Genomic DNA, 18,849 nt, shown 5'->3' on the forward strand with positions numbered 1-18,849 from the left:
TCTGCGTACACACGATTGGTCTTTCAACTATCGTTTATATAATATCAGGGTTACCAAATACCAGCTATTCTTCAAACAATACAATTAACTTCAGATAGTAACCTGCTGATTGCTGCATTAGGTTTACTGATTTATTTGCATCTTTTATATAAAAATACTAAATAGAAAAGAAAGTGCGGAAATAAAACTCAATAAATGCATAACGATTTATACTGCTAGAAAACATGATATGCAAACTCTATTCTAAATAGTTTTAGTAATACACTTTTTGAAAAAATATAACATTAACATTTTGTTTATAGCATTTGTTTTGTCATGTAATCTCACTTTATTTTAAGTTAAAGTTCACAGATCTTTTAAGGATTGATTGAATCAATACACTGTTCTATAAAAATAACAATAAACGAGGTGGGTTATGAAGGCCAAAATTTAAAACAAGAATATCTTCTATAATAGATTTTTAACATTCTATTTTAAGTATTTGGCCATGAAAAATGATCAGTTAAATAAATCACTTATCAAATATATTAAAATGATAGTTTAGAAAATCTTAAAATTATATAAGACTAGATTAGAATTAAAACATTGCATTTACCCTAACGCCCATTCAATAAGGCTACTGGTAAATGTATAAAAACTCTTAAATATTTCAAATACTTTAGAACATACAAAGGGAGTTTGGGGGCCAACATTTTGTTAATTTATTGTAACAAACTTAATAATTTATTTTATTATTAATGTACTTTTTAGTCTACTTACAATTTAATATTGTTAAACTAAACACTTTTCTATTGTGAACTGATTACATATACTGATTGAATCTCTATTGATATTGTAAATCAAACAAAAATGATTACAAAATACCAATTCCTAATATCAATGTGGTTGTTTCTATTTGTCGTGCTCAGAGGTAGGTGCATGAAGAACGAAGTGTAAAGGTTTGATTCAGAAAATATTGATTTTATATAGGAACTCATTAAATTTTATTGTCTATTTGAAACTATTAGAATGACGGTCACTACGGGAGTCACATCTTAAATATTAGAAGCTCAATTTCGCAATAACTTATTGATAATCTAGACGATAGAGATAACAATGATTTTTAATGTAAGTAAATAAATAAAAAAACAGTAACTTGCAGCGAAGAAGCTTTGCTGATAAAATTACACAACATTGGAAGTATTTTATATTTGACATCTATAATTGTATAAATTGTATAAACCTAAAATATTTTTCAACAACATAACATATTATCATGTATAATACTAGAATTTTTGAAGTGTTTCATTGTCATCAATATCCCCTAAATTATACTGTTTCCACAGTTTTATTTATACTTATTTAATTATACATACCTTATTATATACACTTTCAATAATACCAGTTACTCTAATACACCCTGGTTCAGATTTATTGAACACTAAACTTTCGCAATTTTCTTAAGGTATTGGTTGTAAATATTAGGTTCAGAATGACAGCTTTTTATATATTTTGTAGATCTTGTCAAAATGTTATGGTGACAGTTTTGATAGCGCTAGTCAATTTTGCAGTTGACTTACCTACATTTTGAAAAGTGTAGTAACCTTGAAATAAAATATTGATTACCAAAAAAGAGTAAAATATACTTCTTAATACGATAATAAATATAATACGTTTTTAATAATCAGAACCACTCCTTAATTCGGATGATGCTTCTACTTGATATCAGCTAAAAATCTAAAACTGTTTTTATTGTTAACAAAAATATCATGTTATAACATTTCCATTGTGAAACAAGTGGAACAAAAAATCTTATGGGATTTGGCTCAAAAAATTAAAAACAACTTTGAAGCATGAAATTTTTTGAATAGCACCCAATGGAAGTTGTGCCTCATTTTGGCGGAAACGGAAGTAATTTTGGCACTGACTACTAGTGCTCAAAAAAATAAAAACTCTTACAACTACGTTAATACTTTAACTTAGAATTAAATTAAGTAATTTCCTTACAGCCTGTTTTCTATAGAAAAATATTTTTTATATTATAAAAATATAGATTCTAAAACAAAAAGTAATTTATTCGTGTATACATATAACATTGCTGAAAATAGACTAGGATCTGTATACATATATATTTCAATCCATTCACTTGTAAATCTATTTTCCTTAGGTCTTTGAAAAATAGTCAATAATTTGAAATTTAAATACTTTGAGTATTAAACCTAATTCGGTAATTTCGGTTAATGGGTTATATGACACCCATACTATTTTTTTTAAATCTTACTATTTTTAATATCTTACCTAAATATAGTAATTCCTCTTCCTCATTTTGCAAAAAAAATCTTATTTCAAGCATTCTTTTATAAAGATTATGTTATGTACGGGATGTTCCATAGACTCATTATCAATATAGACTTAGTAATAAACACGGTCATAATTCAACAATACTCTTCGTACGTACGTACGTACGTACGTACACTATGCCATATAACCGTGTATTATAAAATTAACTTAATAAAGCTGTCATGACGACAATTTAAGAATAAAAATCGTGCTAATAGAGTTATAAGGTACATGTTTTTTTTTTCATTTTGACGTTTATAAGTGTACTAATATCAAGAAATGATTTCGGATTTGACACGCGAATTACAATAAAGGATTAAGTATAACTTTGTGTAAGTATTAGTCTGTTATCCGGTAATTCATTGATCATTTTGGTGATTTAAGTAAAAAATATTTTAGTTTAAGATGTCAATATGGGTCTTTTTTCCACTAGGAAAATTCAGGACTTAATATTGAACTAAATATTGTTTAGTCACGTTTATCTATTTAAACGTGAAAGAAGACAAAACGACTTTAGGACTATGCGTATGTTACTATTACCATGTTTTAGAAACATTGTTACCATGGCAACAATATCTACGTTGTGTAATGGATTTTGTGTGTGTCAGATTAATTAAGAACACAGGTTACATAACATGTCCAATATGGTTTGCCAGTTACTGTTGTTGGGCGCATCTGGAGCAGTAGTCGTTGTAGGCGGGGCTCCCGTAGTACATGCAGAGCGGAGCCCTGCAGGGCTTCGGGGAGGGGGGCCGGTCGTCGTAAAATGTCGATTTGGAGAGGTAAAGCGTTCTGTCCTGAAAATATATTGATCATATTTTAAGAATCATGTAAAAATGTTGTTATGTAATTTGATAATGCACATATTATTTTGTTTGTAATAGCTTAAATGACACATTATTAACATATAGCTCGCCGCACCAAAGGACGTCTGTCATTCAAGTACCAAAAAAAATCTATGTTCTCTTTTTTTATAACAGTTAACTGTGTTTTATTAGTATTCCCTTATTGCTTAATATTTGTGTTAAAATTACGCGTATAAATACTACATAAAATAGGAAACTATCAATGATTAATTGACAAGCGATAACAAGTTGACAGATGGTAGTCTATGGTTGTCATGGCAATTTTTTTATAAAACATGTATATTATTATGATTTTAAATAACTTTTGTTCAAATCAATATTTGTGGTAACAAAACTTTCTATTTTCTTAGTTGTAGATGTTACTACAATGTGCAGTGGGCTAGCGTCTAAGCGAAACTCACACTCAGTCAGTCACTAAAGGCTGATCGCTTAAAAAAAAATGATATCAAAACACAGAAATCTGAGGCAAGATTATAGTAACACTTACCTGTGCCGGTTTGACGGATCGCGCCGTGAGAGTATTCGCGGCATGGTGGGATTCTCTGTCCGCTTCGGTATAGAACTGCGACCTACCAGTCCCATATCTGGGAGCGATTTGGGGCTCCTCCCTACGATTCTTCTCCGATGTGTAACTAAAGACATTTCAAACTATGTATATCATATAACTATATATATAGGGACACTAATTTTATTAGAGTATAGAGTAATTTGAATGGAGTCAATCCAACCAAAGTCAAAGGGTGTTATAGAAAATCTAGAGTTAAGAGTATGTATACGCTGTATTTATCAATCATTCTAATCATGTACCTTATAAGATTATGTATATTAATCATAATACATATTAATTTTTTAATTCACATAAAGAAACAAATCTATTAAATCGAACAAAATGCTTATAACATATATTATAAGCATTTTTTTATATTTTACTTATAGACTTACTTTGTTATATATTACTTCAAGAAGTTTTTGCACATTGATTTTTGTTTTTTTTAAATTTTCGATGGCCATTTTGTACATTATATAAATAATTAAAATTCTATATGAGTTTTATTATATATATTACAGTATATGATTCTAAAATTACTCACCCAATCCAGGCCTCATTCAAATAATTCTTGACCATTTCTTCCTGAACTGGTGCCCTTGCAGCTAAAACTCTGCAACATAGGACCTCACAAGTCTGCCTCTCCACCAGATGCTCTGGATTACTTTGACTGCCACTCAGTTTCCCAGTTAACTTCGCCATGGAACCGAAGTTCTTTTTCAGTTTACTACTCATTGACCTACAATATAAGCACACATATAAACTATACTCTTATTCTATTCAATTGTGTTTACGCGAGCGACAGAAATATAAAAAAATAATATTTTAGTCATACACAAATATAAATCTAATGAACAGTCATTATATAAGTATTTGTGGACATTTTGTGTTATATTACAGAAGAACATAGAAGCAAAAAAATAGGGTTATATACTCTCTACAGTGCGTTAGCGGGCTATGGAAGATATTAAATTTTAAGTTTTTGGTACAGAAAAACTTTCGGCGGGTTACATAAGGGGGGGGGGGGGGGTCAAAAATCTCCAGAATTTGCGTGACGTATTACTTGAACGCTCGATACGATACGAACGTATAAGATAGTGGTACAATCAGAAACATTAATTATAAAAATCAGCACAATCCGCCAAATATTCGTTCGTTTTGTAAATTCTCTATTTTCTTGAATTTGTAAGATTAGTTTTAGTTAGTTATTATAATATATATAGTTACTAATAGATTAAGGATCTATATTTAAATATAAATTTATTTTGTTTTTTATATAACTTCTGCACTTCTTGCACCCATCATTTTTCTTTATTTATTTCTATTCTTACTAGGGTTGCCTGGAAGAGATCGCTTGTTAGCGATAAGGCCGCCCGTTGCATCCCTTGTCATTTATATATACTGTGTTATTTGTATTTCTTTAGCAACGAAGTGTAAATAAATAAATAAATAAATAAATATTAATAGGTATGCAAATGTCATATTAATTCTATAACATCATATAATAGATACATTGAAGGCATAGAATTGGTGTCAAACTTAAATTAAATACAAAAAAAATTACCTGCCAATACTCCCAAACTGCTTCGCCACAGAGTTCATCTGCTTTGAGCTCTTAGTCGAGAGAGCATCCAAGGACCTTCTCAACTCTTCTGGAGGATGGCTTTGGAGGCACTCCACTCTTTCCAGGTCCAAATACGCCTCCAACATGGCAGATCGCTGAAATTCATCTGGCAGCAGGTTGTTTATGGTTTTTTGATCTGGCTCTACATCCCAGCGGAACTCTTCACCTGGGTCAACGTTGAACCTGGAATATATAAAAAATTGTGAATTTATATAGGATTAATAAATTAAAATCGTCACCTAATAATGGACAAAATAGATCTAAATATTTAAATATATTACCATTTTCTAATTAATATGAGACTAAGGCGTTTAAAAAATTTACCTCAGTTATAAGGAATTCACAGAATTTAAACAAACGCGTCAATCAGTAAAGACATTGTGACGTTATGGAATTTAATTAAAATTATTTAAAAGTAAGTAAAATAAGGTTAGTAGGCACAAAACCATAGCATAGGCTAATATTTTTTTTATTAAAACAGTATAATCAGGAAACCAGGTTAAGTTTCATCGGTCCAGTGATTAGAAATATGGGTTACCACGTATTTCTGTAGAAACATGAATAATAAAGGTAAGAAAAAAATTGTTTTATTACTTTTATCTGCCAAGGAATGTTTTAGAAGTGAACCCTCAATTTAAAGGGAAAGCGACACAAACATGTCACGTGGTCACATAATTATATGAATGTGTTTTTTAGTTATTAATCAAATTTAAGTTTAGTTTAACTGAATGCAAATAAAACTTAAATAACGTTCAACAGTATTTATTACCTGATCGGTAAAGGATTCTGCGAAGGATCTTCCAAAGGAACCCTGGCTCCATCACTCGGCAGAGGTTCACAAGGCACCAAGGCGGAAAAATGACCAGCGTCGTACGCCAACAATATTGGTGCTTTACTGCACGAAGCTGGTTCTAGTTCCAGGGGTAAGTAGATACCGCCGAACGGGATAGGGGCTATGGGATCGCCACGGAAATCCTAAAATTGATAAAATATTATATTTAAATTCATGAGTTCATTAATAAAATATAATTAAATCTCGTTAATGTAACATTTTAAAAGTGTTAATAACCAAAATAATTATATAGATACATTGTATGGGATTACGGCCAGCGGCGTAGGCTTAATTAGGAAGTAGGATTTTTTTTTCTCCTGTTATTGAATTAATTAATTTTATTGCAGTTTTTGTACAAATACTAAAATATTTATAATTTAAAAAAAAAATTGAGAAAATAGTTTACAATTGCACAAGAAGGTCCAATTTTTTAGGCATACGAACATGTAACTACTGTATTTCTCTACTATTGCAATAAAAGGTAAAAGTAAAGGCACTGTTGGCATATTATGACTTAGTGAAAATTAATATGACATTTGCATGCGTATTTTTATATGGGTGATAGTTTTTAAAATTAATCGATCTAAATGTGCCACTTTCTTGCAAACCTATATAGGGTTGTAGTCTTCTTTATTATTTCAGAAGAAACTTACTCTTAAAGCGACATCAGCGAAGACAACAACCGGCCGTCTCATAACATGGGCCAGCGCAAACACGTGAAGTTGTTCCAAGCCCGAATAGTGCGTTGCAGCGCTCGGCTGATGTTTTGGCCGCGGTTCCGTTGAAGCCATTTTGACTGACTCATTCCATTCCCGTTCCCATTCCGCTTCAGATAATGTAAGGCCGGCCGATTTTAGGGAAAGGCTTTCCGACCAGCGCCAACGACGACGAATTGCGTCTGAGGTGATTATTAAAAAAAACACGATAAGACACAATTAATTAATTAGACTAAATATAAACCATAGACAAGACTATAGAACAAATAAAAATAATTACACAATCTTAGTGTTACATTAATGCAATAGATGGAGGCGACTAATACCACTGTATTAGTCGGTTTGCCGACCGGCCGTTGTCTCATCGGCTCAAATATCGCTGTAAAGACACCGTGCAGAAAAAAGTACGCGAGCTCCAAGTGTCAGGTTGGCAAACAATATCGCACGATCTGCATATGTCGTTGAAGGCGTCTTTTTGTTTCGGGGGTTCTGGGTCACTACGCCAGCGGAGTATTGAATCATAATATAATTTTTTTAAATAATTTGTGCCGGCACAGGCACTGCTGTAAATAACCAAATATATAAGCCGAGTTGAATAATTGCACGTGCATCAAAGGTGTGCTAAAGTAGCCGCTTACTGAAATACGAGCGTTTAGCTTCTCTCACCATGCATTCTTCACGATAGATTTGAATATCATATATATAGATAAAGTTGATTTTTGTAATTTGTTAATAATGTATAAAAATATTAGGGTTGTTGAGATTAGTTTTCATCATATGAAGTTATACGTCGTTATGTAAAGATTTACAAAGTTTATCTTTATAATCTGGGTTGATCCTAACAAATAGCGAAATAGACAACTGAAAAATTGCTTGTCTAGCGTTTCCTTTGTAGCTTATTCTTGGAATTGACATTTGATATTCATTGTAAATATGAATTCTGTTCACGTTTTATTATTATTTTGTAATAACTTTTTAAATAACGAGTAAATATTTTGTATGGTCTTATGAGTAACAAGTTATAGCTACAATGCCACAGGGACCAAACTATTAAATTTTGTTTTGATTGTCGTTTTATTAAATTTTTAATTATTTAAATTATTACATTGTAGGATAAGAAAATTGTAAATACAGCAACTTAAATATTTTTAATATAAAATAAGCTACAGAGCTAAGTCCTGCACCTTTAAAATCCTTTAACAGTCTATCACTGTTATGGTATGGTTAGTAAATTAAATTACATACATATAATTTATGATAAAAGAGAGATGTATAAAGAAATCCAGAAACTCACCTGTCAAACCCTGTCCTTCCTCTCCTGACAAAAGTGTCTGTACTTTAGTTCTCAAAGCCAATAATCTATCATGAAAGCCGTACGCTGCCAACGATGCTGCATGTGGAAGACAGTTACCATCACCAGATGTCGCTAGCGGTAGAAGTCTGGGGGCACCTGGTACTCGACCACGCCACCAGTTGAGAATACTTGCGGACTCTAAGGTCACTAAAGTAGCGGTTTCGAGGAGGTCCTTCTCGATAAATATCCTGTTAAATATTTTACATTTTATCTATGATTGCAACTACGTATCTAATTTCGAAAAGTAATATACGTTAAGTTCCAAGAACTGCTAATAAGTTTAGATAACAATTGTAATGTATTTAACAATATACAAAACGAAATAAGCTAAGAGGTAAATTTAGCTCATTCAGAGTTTCTATAACCGTGACGATTTTCTTAATCGTCGTATTTACACCCCGAAAGTATAGCCAAATGTAGGCACTTCATTATTTCGCTTATATTCTATTGTTGTACGCGAGTGGTTAATATAGAGTAGAACTAAAATCCTCTGTCATTAAAAGCACCTCAATGACCCAGGACCCGTACAATACTAAACACCGGTGTAAGGGGGAAAACTAAGATCATAGACGCGCTAAATCCCGCATTACATATTGTCATATTGCAAGGTTTACGGAGTAAAGATGGATCGCCAAAGCCACCTAGACCTCCAGGTAAAAAAAACGTGGGAAGACCACAAAAGCGTTGAGCTGACATCATAATGGTGCTTGAAATGGTTGGAGATAGCAATGGGCAGATCCAAATGTTCAGAAAGAAAGTTCAGAATTCAGATGGAGGATTTTACGTAAATGCTGCAGCACACTGAGTAATAGAAATAACTATAACTATCATATACTTAGTCGTAACAAAACTAACAACCATCTGATTTGTATATTTTTTGTATGGAATTAAAGTGGCTTTATTATTATTAATAACAACGATGTAGGAAAACGTTAGCATCGTACCAATTTGATGTAATTTATTTATATTTTAGAATAATTTATTATCAGACATACAATATTAAAAAAATACAATTTCAAACGCACTAGAGCTGAAAAAATATTACTTCTTAACTGGCGCATATAAATAATTCGTTAACCGTCGTTACTTTCGCAATAAAAAATAACTGCTGAAGTTTAACCTTCATTTTAACCTTGGTTTCTCCACCCTTTGTATCAAAGCTTTAACAAAGGTTTGTGTTTTGTGTATTATATCCAAAAGGTTAAAGTGGACTGACCAAAAACCCAAGGTGAAAATAAAATACACCGCATACACGATACATTTTAAACTATATACTTGTTTAAACTATCGCACATATAAAGACATTATAACTATTACATAGGAATATTGCTCATGAAGTATGGAAAAATTTGATGTTCTAAGCAATAATAATTACCAGCTGACGTTCATTGTCATGCCATTTTTAGTCAACCGAGTAGATGAGCCTCTTGTGCCTTTCGAAACTTGTGGAATTCCTTTTATTGATATTTTTTGCAGGCAATGCTGCATAGCTTTGATATACATGTACAGATATATCGAGAAACATTTTAGGGTATTAATTTATTCATTAACTTGGTACAAGAAAACATACAATATTTAATATGACAAGCACGTATAGGCAAACATAACATACACGAAAAGATAAAAAAAAAATATCCTAATATGCTCCCTTTAGTAAATCTTTTTGTTGTATGTTCTCGGTGTATTTGTTTGCTATTATATGTATTTTGTGTTAGCTGTAGGAGTACAAAATAAATAAATAAATATAAAACAAAATTATATAAATTAAAGAAAACTGAAGCGATTTCAAAATGGCAGGGGAGCAACTATGGACCTAGCTGTATCAGAATGCTTAATCTGGATATCGGCGAATTTGGCGAGTGAGAGTATTTGGTGCTTTAAAAGTGTCGTATAAGCGATGCCCCTAATGGTCAGACATAGCGTGCCCTATTGGCCAATTGCCAAACACATGCGAATAGATAATCGCGATGACTGGATTATATGACTTATAGACACGAAATTTTACTTTGAATGTTGAAAGTTATTTACGAACTGACTCAGAATATATAAAATCCAGTGCTCTAGTCATTATAATGCGATTCGTTGCAATATTCTAGAATGTTCCGTGGCATAACACGATATTGAAATCCAAAGCATTGATAAAATTAAAGCAATGTTTAATGTTTCATCTGTGCGATTGTTTACGTGTTAGGCTAATAACCTCTGTCATGTCTGGACAATTAGGTGTGAAATATGACGCTTTTTAAACGATTTTTCTTTGTTAAATATTCAATCTTTATAAAATTTCAGTAAATATTAAATGCGGTTTTTTTTGCAGTTTGAGTGAATGATATTTTTCAATAAATGCGACACAATTATGTTTTTAGGGCAATTTTACACTGCGGGGTGTAGACCTAAGTCAAGAACACATTTAATGGTTAACGTAATTATATTAACGATAGATTACAAGAGAAACTTGAATCGGTCCCTTTCTCTCTGGCAAGAAAACACAGAGGGATGAAACTAACATACAAACAGTACTATCGTAACGAGATTAGACACATTTATTATTAATTTTACCTGAAATCTGTGGGATAAACAGATATATCCGGTAACAGGAGTATATGATCTGAGCTAAGAGTGTTCAAGTCTGGTTCTGTGTTACTACGCAACGCCCAGACAAGACCTTCGTTATCTGTGGCACGTGATATGCCTCGGGAGAGTTTTCGACCTGAAATTAAAAGTAAACACTAAAATATATGGGCCAAAATCACCAAGGTGGCAAATTTGGGAATGGAAACTTAAATAAAAATATAACATCATGGAGATCTAAAAAATATCAAAAAATATAAATATAACTATCAATAATTTTAATTAGTTATTCCGGATTTCCATTAATTTAATTAACAACTAAAATTTACAAGATAATGTTGCCAGGAATATAAAGTTTGTAAACGCATAATACTAAATTTGTGACATTTACACAATTTAAACACATTATTAAATCACAAATATATACAGATTTGTAGAGAAACCTGAGCCCAAATGAAACAGTCAAGCCGATTCTAAATAAGAAAGTCTGAGTAATATACCACCTCATCCACATATATATTTCTCCTAAATAACTTGGACTATTTTTGTATAAAAAATTCGGATAGTGCGACTTATAATTTTCTCAAATAGATAAAAATTACATGTATGCCAACATTTAAAACAAAACAATTATCGCTGGCAACTGAACTTCAATCTGTCATGAAATAATTAAACATGGTATAGAATATACAACAAGATAATTTATTACGATAACTGTAAAAATAAATTTAAGTTGAAAGTAATTTAACATAACGAAAAATATAGTTTTATATAATACTATACTAGTAAATACTATGCTAGTAAATACTAGTAATACTATAATAGTAACAATGTTCTAACAAACTGTCAACATTATAGTCTTATCGAAATGTATACTTACATTCTGGAGCCGGTGTAAGCACTAGATTAGACGGTGCTGAGTAGGACATAGCGAGGTCTAAAGTGCTGACTGATCGTTCTGGAGTCATTACGTCACCGCCCGCCCTAGGCCGTAACGTTACTCGATCTACGAAATATAAAAACTCTTTTATTCGACATACGATATCGAAATGAAAAAGATGTTATGACTAATGTTAGAAGGACGCAGTTAATGTATCTTTAGAGATAGACAGACAGCTGTATTCTCAATTAACTACAGAAAAATACAAATTCGTTTTTAAATTAAGTCTTTTGACTTCGACCCTACAAGCCAGGACCCTAAATCGTTAGAGAATATTTGGTGAAATTTATTATTTACCAAGTATCTCAATTTTTATTATAAATTTGACAGTAATAGTAAAATTGTTTCATAAAAAAGATTATTTTATAGAACAATGGGCACACCCAGGAGGCTCAAATAATGTTAAGCGATACCACCGTCCACGGACACTCTAAATTTCAGAGGGCTCGCGAGTACGTTGCCGACCTTTTAAGAATAATAATATGAATAGCTAATTTAAGGCTCATATAAATAAGTATGTTTCAAACAACACATTAAAGTCTGATCCCTAATTTATAAAAAATAACTATATTTAAGTACTACAGCAGTAAATAGTTGTTTTACATTAGATTTAAAAATGATCATGAAACAGATTCAGAAATCTGAGGCCTAACCTTAAAGGAACGGAAGGAAGGAAAGGAACCTAAAGAGGTTGTAGCGCCACTGTTTTTTTTTATTTCCTAAAACCCTTGAGAAATATATTTCTCAAAGGGCTGTAGGATTGAAGAGCTATCGATTTGCGAGGATAAGTATTTGAATGGGGCCAAGATCGGATAACATCGGATAAGATTTCAAGGACAGGCCTATTTTGCTAAGTATTTTCCGCTTCATTTATATGCTTTAGTACTTCCTTGTAAATATTTATCGTTTCGCTTCTTTTACTATAATAAATGCTATGACGATATAGGTATATACATTAACTGATATATTTGTTCATAAACGTTATTTTTAAGTTCAATATAATTAAATGTAAGCAAGTTGTATTGTTTGATAGGCTTCAATTTACATGAAGAATTATTTGAACATAAAAAAAAAAATTTTGATGTCTTGCAACGTGTCATTTGTTTAAGATCAGGTAAGGAGCTTTTAGTTTAAGACAGATAAAAAAAAATACTTTCCTAACATATATTTTATACGTAACTAGCTGCCCCCGCGAACTTTGTTTGTCCTTAATGTGATTTTACTCAGGCTACCTTCTAGAGACCGTCGATTTTCCGGAGTGGAAACTTTGTAGGTATTTTTGTGAATTTTATATATTTATTTTAAAGTGTAAGTCATAAGTTTTTAATCAACAAATAAAAAATAGGGGTTGTTTTGTATTTTCGTATGCTGTATCATAATAAAAACAAATAAGGTTGTCTACAGAATAAAAAATTAGGAGTGGAACACCCTTAACAATTACGGGGTTTAAAGATAAATGTTGTCCTATTCGTAAATCTTACCGCACAAAAATTTCACAAAAATCAGTCCAGCCATGTCATAGGAGTTTAATTACAAAAATCGTAACACGATAATTATATATATGTATGGAATACAACAGAGTATTAAACAATAATGCTAAAAACATTGTACCAAAAATCTACATATATTTGGGTCAGCGTGGTGTGTGCTAATCTAATTTTAAATTTTAAAACGATTGCTCACGTGTGTACACTCTGTGCATGTTTATAAATTTACGTAAAATTTATATAACAATGCTTATAATTTCAATGTTATACAATATACAAGCTTGTTTGAATGTGGTGCCATTTGCAAATTACCATTTAAATTGATCAAACATTAAAATGCTTATTTTACAGATCGATGCAAAAATAGACTTAAGTAGTGTGGTTTCATTTATAGAGTGTATAGTAAGCGTTATATAAGACATTGGTAATATTTATATGACATTTGTACACAGGACAGCGATGCATTCAAGACGGAATTTGTATTAGATTATTGGCATAACAAAATAAGATAGTGAGATTTATTCTATGAATTGTTTTCATTTGCTTTTTTGTATGCCGCGTATATTGTTTTAGAGTAGGTACTATTATAAGTCAAATACTGAACAGGGGCTAAATATGAGTTGAATTTTAATAAGTATTCATGAAAGCCTGCCATGCAATTCCCAAAGGCCGTGATCCTTTTCACTGAAATAACAACGCGTACCGAAAAATATATATTATTTAAAGAATACAAAATGACTGTACGAGCCAAGGCTGAATTTTATTTACTCAAGCTTTCTTAGTTTCATAAGCCTGGCGATTTCCTAAATCTTCGGAGTTAAACCCCAAAAACCTAGCCAGACATACGAACTCTCGTCGACTGTTACATTGTATTAATTCGTTACATAGCAATTAACATTTCATTATTTCGCTTATATTTTTTTGTTGTACTTTAGAGTAAAACTAAAAACCTTTAGTATTTAAAGCACCCAGATGACCAACGAATTGTATATTGACTTTCACAGTTTAACTGATTTAATGTTTTCAACTAAAACGAGGCTCTTAATCTGTACTTCAACCGGCAATCGAACATTAGTACACACAGTCCCTTTACGAAACTTAGCAACGTCTCTTACATATGTAACATAACCCATTACAATTAAGTACTACAAAAGCCGAAGTAAACATCGAAATCTATAATTATTAGGCGTCATCAAGTAGATAGAAAAAGGCACTGCTGTTCAGTAGGTCACAAAATGGAGCCTTCGATTCACAATGGGGCCGATGGAGCGTGGACAGGATGCGATAGACATGAATACCGTCACGGCATAATGCTTCGATTGTACTGCAGATTTGGGCTGATACTAAAATTGTATTACATTCCATTAACACAGATAACATCTTAACGAAATAGCTGGTAAGTTAATTTAATTTCCGTGTTAGTCTAAAAACGTAGTCACAAGGTCCTATGGCTAATACGTAGGTGGACCGTTCAATTGCAACATTTTTAGTATTTTAAAGGTTATTCATTTGAGTACTTCCGTTAATTATGCGTATGTATTGTGCATAATTTTCAGGAAATGCAGCCAAGTAAGGATCTTTTTTTTTTTTATATATTATGGCCCGCACGGTTTGTGCATTGGTAAGGATCTTTATAAAACAATGTTTTTATTCCGACTCAACCACAGCGGATAATTGACTGGGCAGGTGCGCAGAGAAACAAGTCCACTCTCTACTCTATGACTCGCAACCTGATGGAAGAAGAAAACCGGTAGATCGAAACTGCGATGGTTGAAGGTTGTCATGGAAATTAAAATCTTTGGTGTTCGAAATTAGAAAGAGGCAAGATGTCCGACATGGATTCTGACGACATACATTAATGGCCGAATCTAAGGCCCTAAAGGGGCTGTACACCTGATGATAATTCTATAGCGGTTAAACACTAAAGGACGGATGTCCGACAAGAACGGAGCACAGTGCTAATGGCTTTATGTGCTAATCCGAGGTACGGAAGTATTCTTACTTAGGGCTACCACTGAAGTTTTTCTAAGTAAAATCATAATAAATGTTATTATTTTCGGATATATAATAAAAATAAAATATTACCGTCTGTATGTTTCTCAGTGGTAGCTTCTATCACCATTGTGTTAACCCTGGAACAAAAAGATTTCTTGAGTGATTTAACATTTTGATATAGTTTCATAAGCAAGCCGTTTCTAGTACCATAATGACTTTCCACATCATAAAAAAATCTGCAATGAACTAACAAAGTATCCAGTTCAAACATCTGACCTATTATTTTTTAGAACTTTTCGCTATATGTATTTGAGTGAGGTAAATACTTTATAAGGCATAATAGTTATAAGATTAAATCTTACAATAGAAATTCTGATGAAAAGATACTAGCCATATAAGTCCTCATAAAACAGTTAAAAGAATTATTTATTTATTTTATTTAAACGGATATAACCAACGCTTTCTGAATATTTGTTTACAATAAGTCTGCCAAGACCAAATATGAAGCATGAAATTAAGGAATAAACACGCATAAAGGCGGTGACATATACCGCCTACACGACGCTCAAAATAGGTATCAGTCTATAAATACACAACCAGCATACTAACAAACCATGTTACTTTAAGATTTTTATATGCACTAACGATGATTGAAACCAGGGCAGGGGTCTTGCTTTACTGGACTGTGACCATATTTTAAGATCTGCTCTCATATCCATGACTTACAGAAATAATTAGAGATTTGAGTCATGTTTTCTTGTTCACTTATGTATTTATAGATAATGATTCTTCTCAATTACTGTATTGGCTTAGTTTGGATAATAGTCTATTATTATTATAATATATGTTATTCAATTGTTTGTTAAACTCTGATGAGCTTTGTAATAGTTAATATAATTTATTTAAAAAAATTGCATTAGTAGTATTAGTAGTAGTTATATATGGTATGCTAATGTGGTGCTGGAAGAGAATGCTTAGGGTTTCGTGGATCGAGTTTCGTACAGGTCTCGATACTTCAAGAACTAGGTATTAAGCAGCGCCTGTTTTCAACGGTACAATCTCGCATCCTTACATTCTTCGGATACGTATCTCGGCGTGGTGAGCAGTATATAGAATGCCTTGTCATCCAGGGGCAGGACTAGTCGAATCAAGTCTGCAGTAGGAGGTTCACTCAATCAATGCAGCAGGATCACCTCTAATCGGCAACGGTGACGAAACGTTGTGAAGCACATCATATCTGCCCCTTCTATTACCACTACTAATAGCGGTCACGACTGCTCTCTCAAGAGTAAACCGGGTAAAAAGAGAATACATATATGGGAAATTGGGTAACATCAACTTTAACTAATAAGCCCACTCATTTATTTAGTTACAACATCACATCAACAGCACCTCTCTTTCGAATTCATCCCGAATAACGATAACTGTATCTGATTAAATAGTATTTATCTGATCTATATCTAATTTGAAAGAAAGCATCTTAAGTGCCTATCTCATACCTAATCCGCTGTTTTGCTGCTCATTTGTTTTTTTTGTCACATTTATGTTTACCAAAAATGACATATTTTTTAAATTTAAAAGAGCTTAAAAGATATTCCATAGAGATAGTATTCTGTATGATGTGGTAAACATGAATAAATAAATAAACACTTCACTATTTTGATTTATCTTTATTATTTATATTTATTTACAACCTATATGTATCTAAAGTGAAAGTGGACGTTAGCAAATAATTAAAATAAGAGAGTTGTCATATCAAAACAAACATTGTATAAATAACATGGCAAACCAACCAAAGTTAAGTAATTTTGATGTTTAAAACAGATTAATGTTTAATAAAACCCCAAATTTATTGGCCTCTGGGACCTCTTTGTTACTAAAAACAAATTAATAAATTGAATATGTAAAAAACTGGGCATCTAAAAATTTTGGGACAGAGGATTTCATAAAATTTTGCATTCTCTCTTGACTTTAAATGTAATTCACCTGCAGATATAAGTTTGAACAATTCTTCAGAGCACTCCCCATGATAAATGTGTTAGAAAAAAAGGAAACTAACGGATCAAACATTTGCGTTCAAAGCCAAAGGAGTTGTCACTAATCTGTAACTGTGTTTCAATAATTATACATTGAATGAAATTATACAATAACTATTGATTTCTTATAAATACTTATTGATTTCAATTCAATTACTTAATCAAATTAATGTGTAGATGTGCATGACTCACTAAGTATTAAGAGAACTATGTTAACAAGTGTAACACTGACTGATTAGATCTTATCAGATGACAAATTTTTATATAAATAGTTATTTACTAAAGCATTAAAGTACATTTAAAATTAAGAAAATATTTCAAATACAATATGCATTTTCATATTGATATTATTAGGCTATCAAAACAGTATATTTAAATAACTTATCAATTATTAAAAACAAGTAGTACAATCACAGTTTCTGTCAGAAATTGAAAAACTTTTAAGTTACCTGATTAATAGATAAAAATGAGAAAAAAATTGAGCCCTGAAGTAGGTTTCCCCTTTTTTATAATCTATTTAAATAGTAAAAAGCAACTAGCTACATACACAACAATATTTAAATATATTTACAGAAGTCTGGAAAGAAGAAGACATTATTTTGCAGACAAACTTTGTTTTTATCTTTGTTACGTTTTAACAATGAATCCAAAATTCACTATCCTTAAACTTCAAGGTTGCTATTTAAATTAAATAAAAAAGTATTATAACATCCGGACGTAAAAGTATTACGTCTGGACAAACAACAACATGATTTATTTGACTGTTCATAGATATAAAGAATTGGTACGTTCCGATGATATAATACAATTAGCAACCTTCTGCCATAAAAACTTATAAGTACAACATTCTATCTACGCACAAAATAAATAATTAGGTACCTACCTGATTGGGCAAGAGCCACTTTATAGCACTTTATCCATATAAGTTATTATCACACATATAAATTAACACTTTTTGGAAAATAACGAAAATTGATGTATAATTGGTGATGATATTTATTTTTATAATTTTAACAATATTTACAAGATGACCACTCTCTTCACAGGAAGCGAACCATTGTAATTGACAACTGTCTTCTGTCACTCCACATTACATCTATCATTCGCGATTGTCAGACCCTAAGTACTGACTTTTACAGAGTCAAACCGATAACGTAGGACCGTATCGTATTATAAGGTAGACTGAATATTAAATTAATACTAACGTAAAAATATTTAATTATGTAAATAGTTATTTAAGGTTTTGCATAACGCGCTATTTGATAACATTTTAATATCCATATCAGATTATTTACTAGTGACTACAGAACCTGTAATAAAATATTGTATTTTTGTTGTCCCTGGTTTAAGCCTCCTCCAAGATATTCCACAATTTCATTTTTTTTTATAAACCCAGGCATCTTTCACCTTTTGAAATGATGCGTTGCAAATTTGTCTGTCAATCAAGGTTACAATGCTGGCTTCAAAATTCATAGGATTGCTAAAACTGTTCTCCAGGCAGGTACAATGACATCGTACCAATTCCTATGACGTAACATTCCTGTAATAATATATTTTCATCA

At 31.6% G+C, this 18,849-nt stretch overlaps 1 protein-coding gene across 2 annotated transcripts; it reads right to left on the reverse strand.

Moving 5' to 3' along the window:
* Window positions 1-194: 194 nt before the first annotated feature.
* LOC111003184 (OTU domain-containing protein 7B) lies at window positions 195-18,362 on the reverse strand. Of its 2 annotated transcripts, none has more exons than XM_045628266.1 (11): window positions 18,171-18,362; window positions 15,342-15,388; window positions 11,710-11,835; window positions 10,818-10,968; window positions 8,199-8,446; window positions 6,842-7,086; window positions 6,126-6,331; window positions 5,297-5,539; window positions 4,277-4,471; window positions 3,673-3,817; window positions 195-3,116 (listed from the first exon to the last, which is right to left on the reverse strand). In XM_045628266.1, the coding sequence occupies exons 2-11, from the start codon at window positions 15,376-15,378 to the stop codon at window positions 2,976-2,978; spliced, it is 1,737 nt and encodes a 578-aa protein (XP_045484222.1). In that variant the 5' UTR covers window positions 15,379-15,388; window positions 18,171-18,362; the 3' UTR covers window positions 195-2,975. The 2 variants fall into 2 exon arrangements, with proteins under 2 accessions (XP_045484222.1, XP_045484221.1); XM_045628265.1 differs by lacking the exon at window positions 18,171-18,362 and adding an exon at window positions 15,614-15,633.
* Between the last annotated feature and the right edge of the window lie 487 nt (window positions 18,363-18,849).

This window comes from Pieris rapae, chromosome 5, assembly GCF_905147795.1.
Source record: "Pieris rapae chromosome 5, ilPieRapa1.1, whole genome shotgun sequence".
NCBI classification, from domain to species: Eukaryota; Metazoa; Arthropoda; class Insecta; order Lepidoptera; family Pieridae; genus Pieris; species Pieris rapae.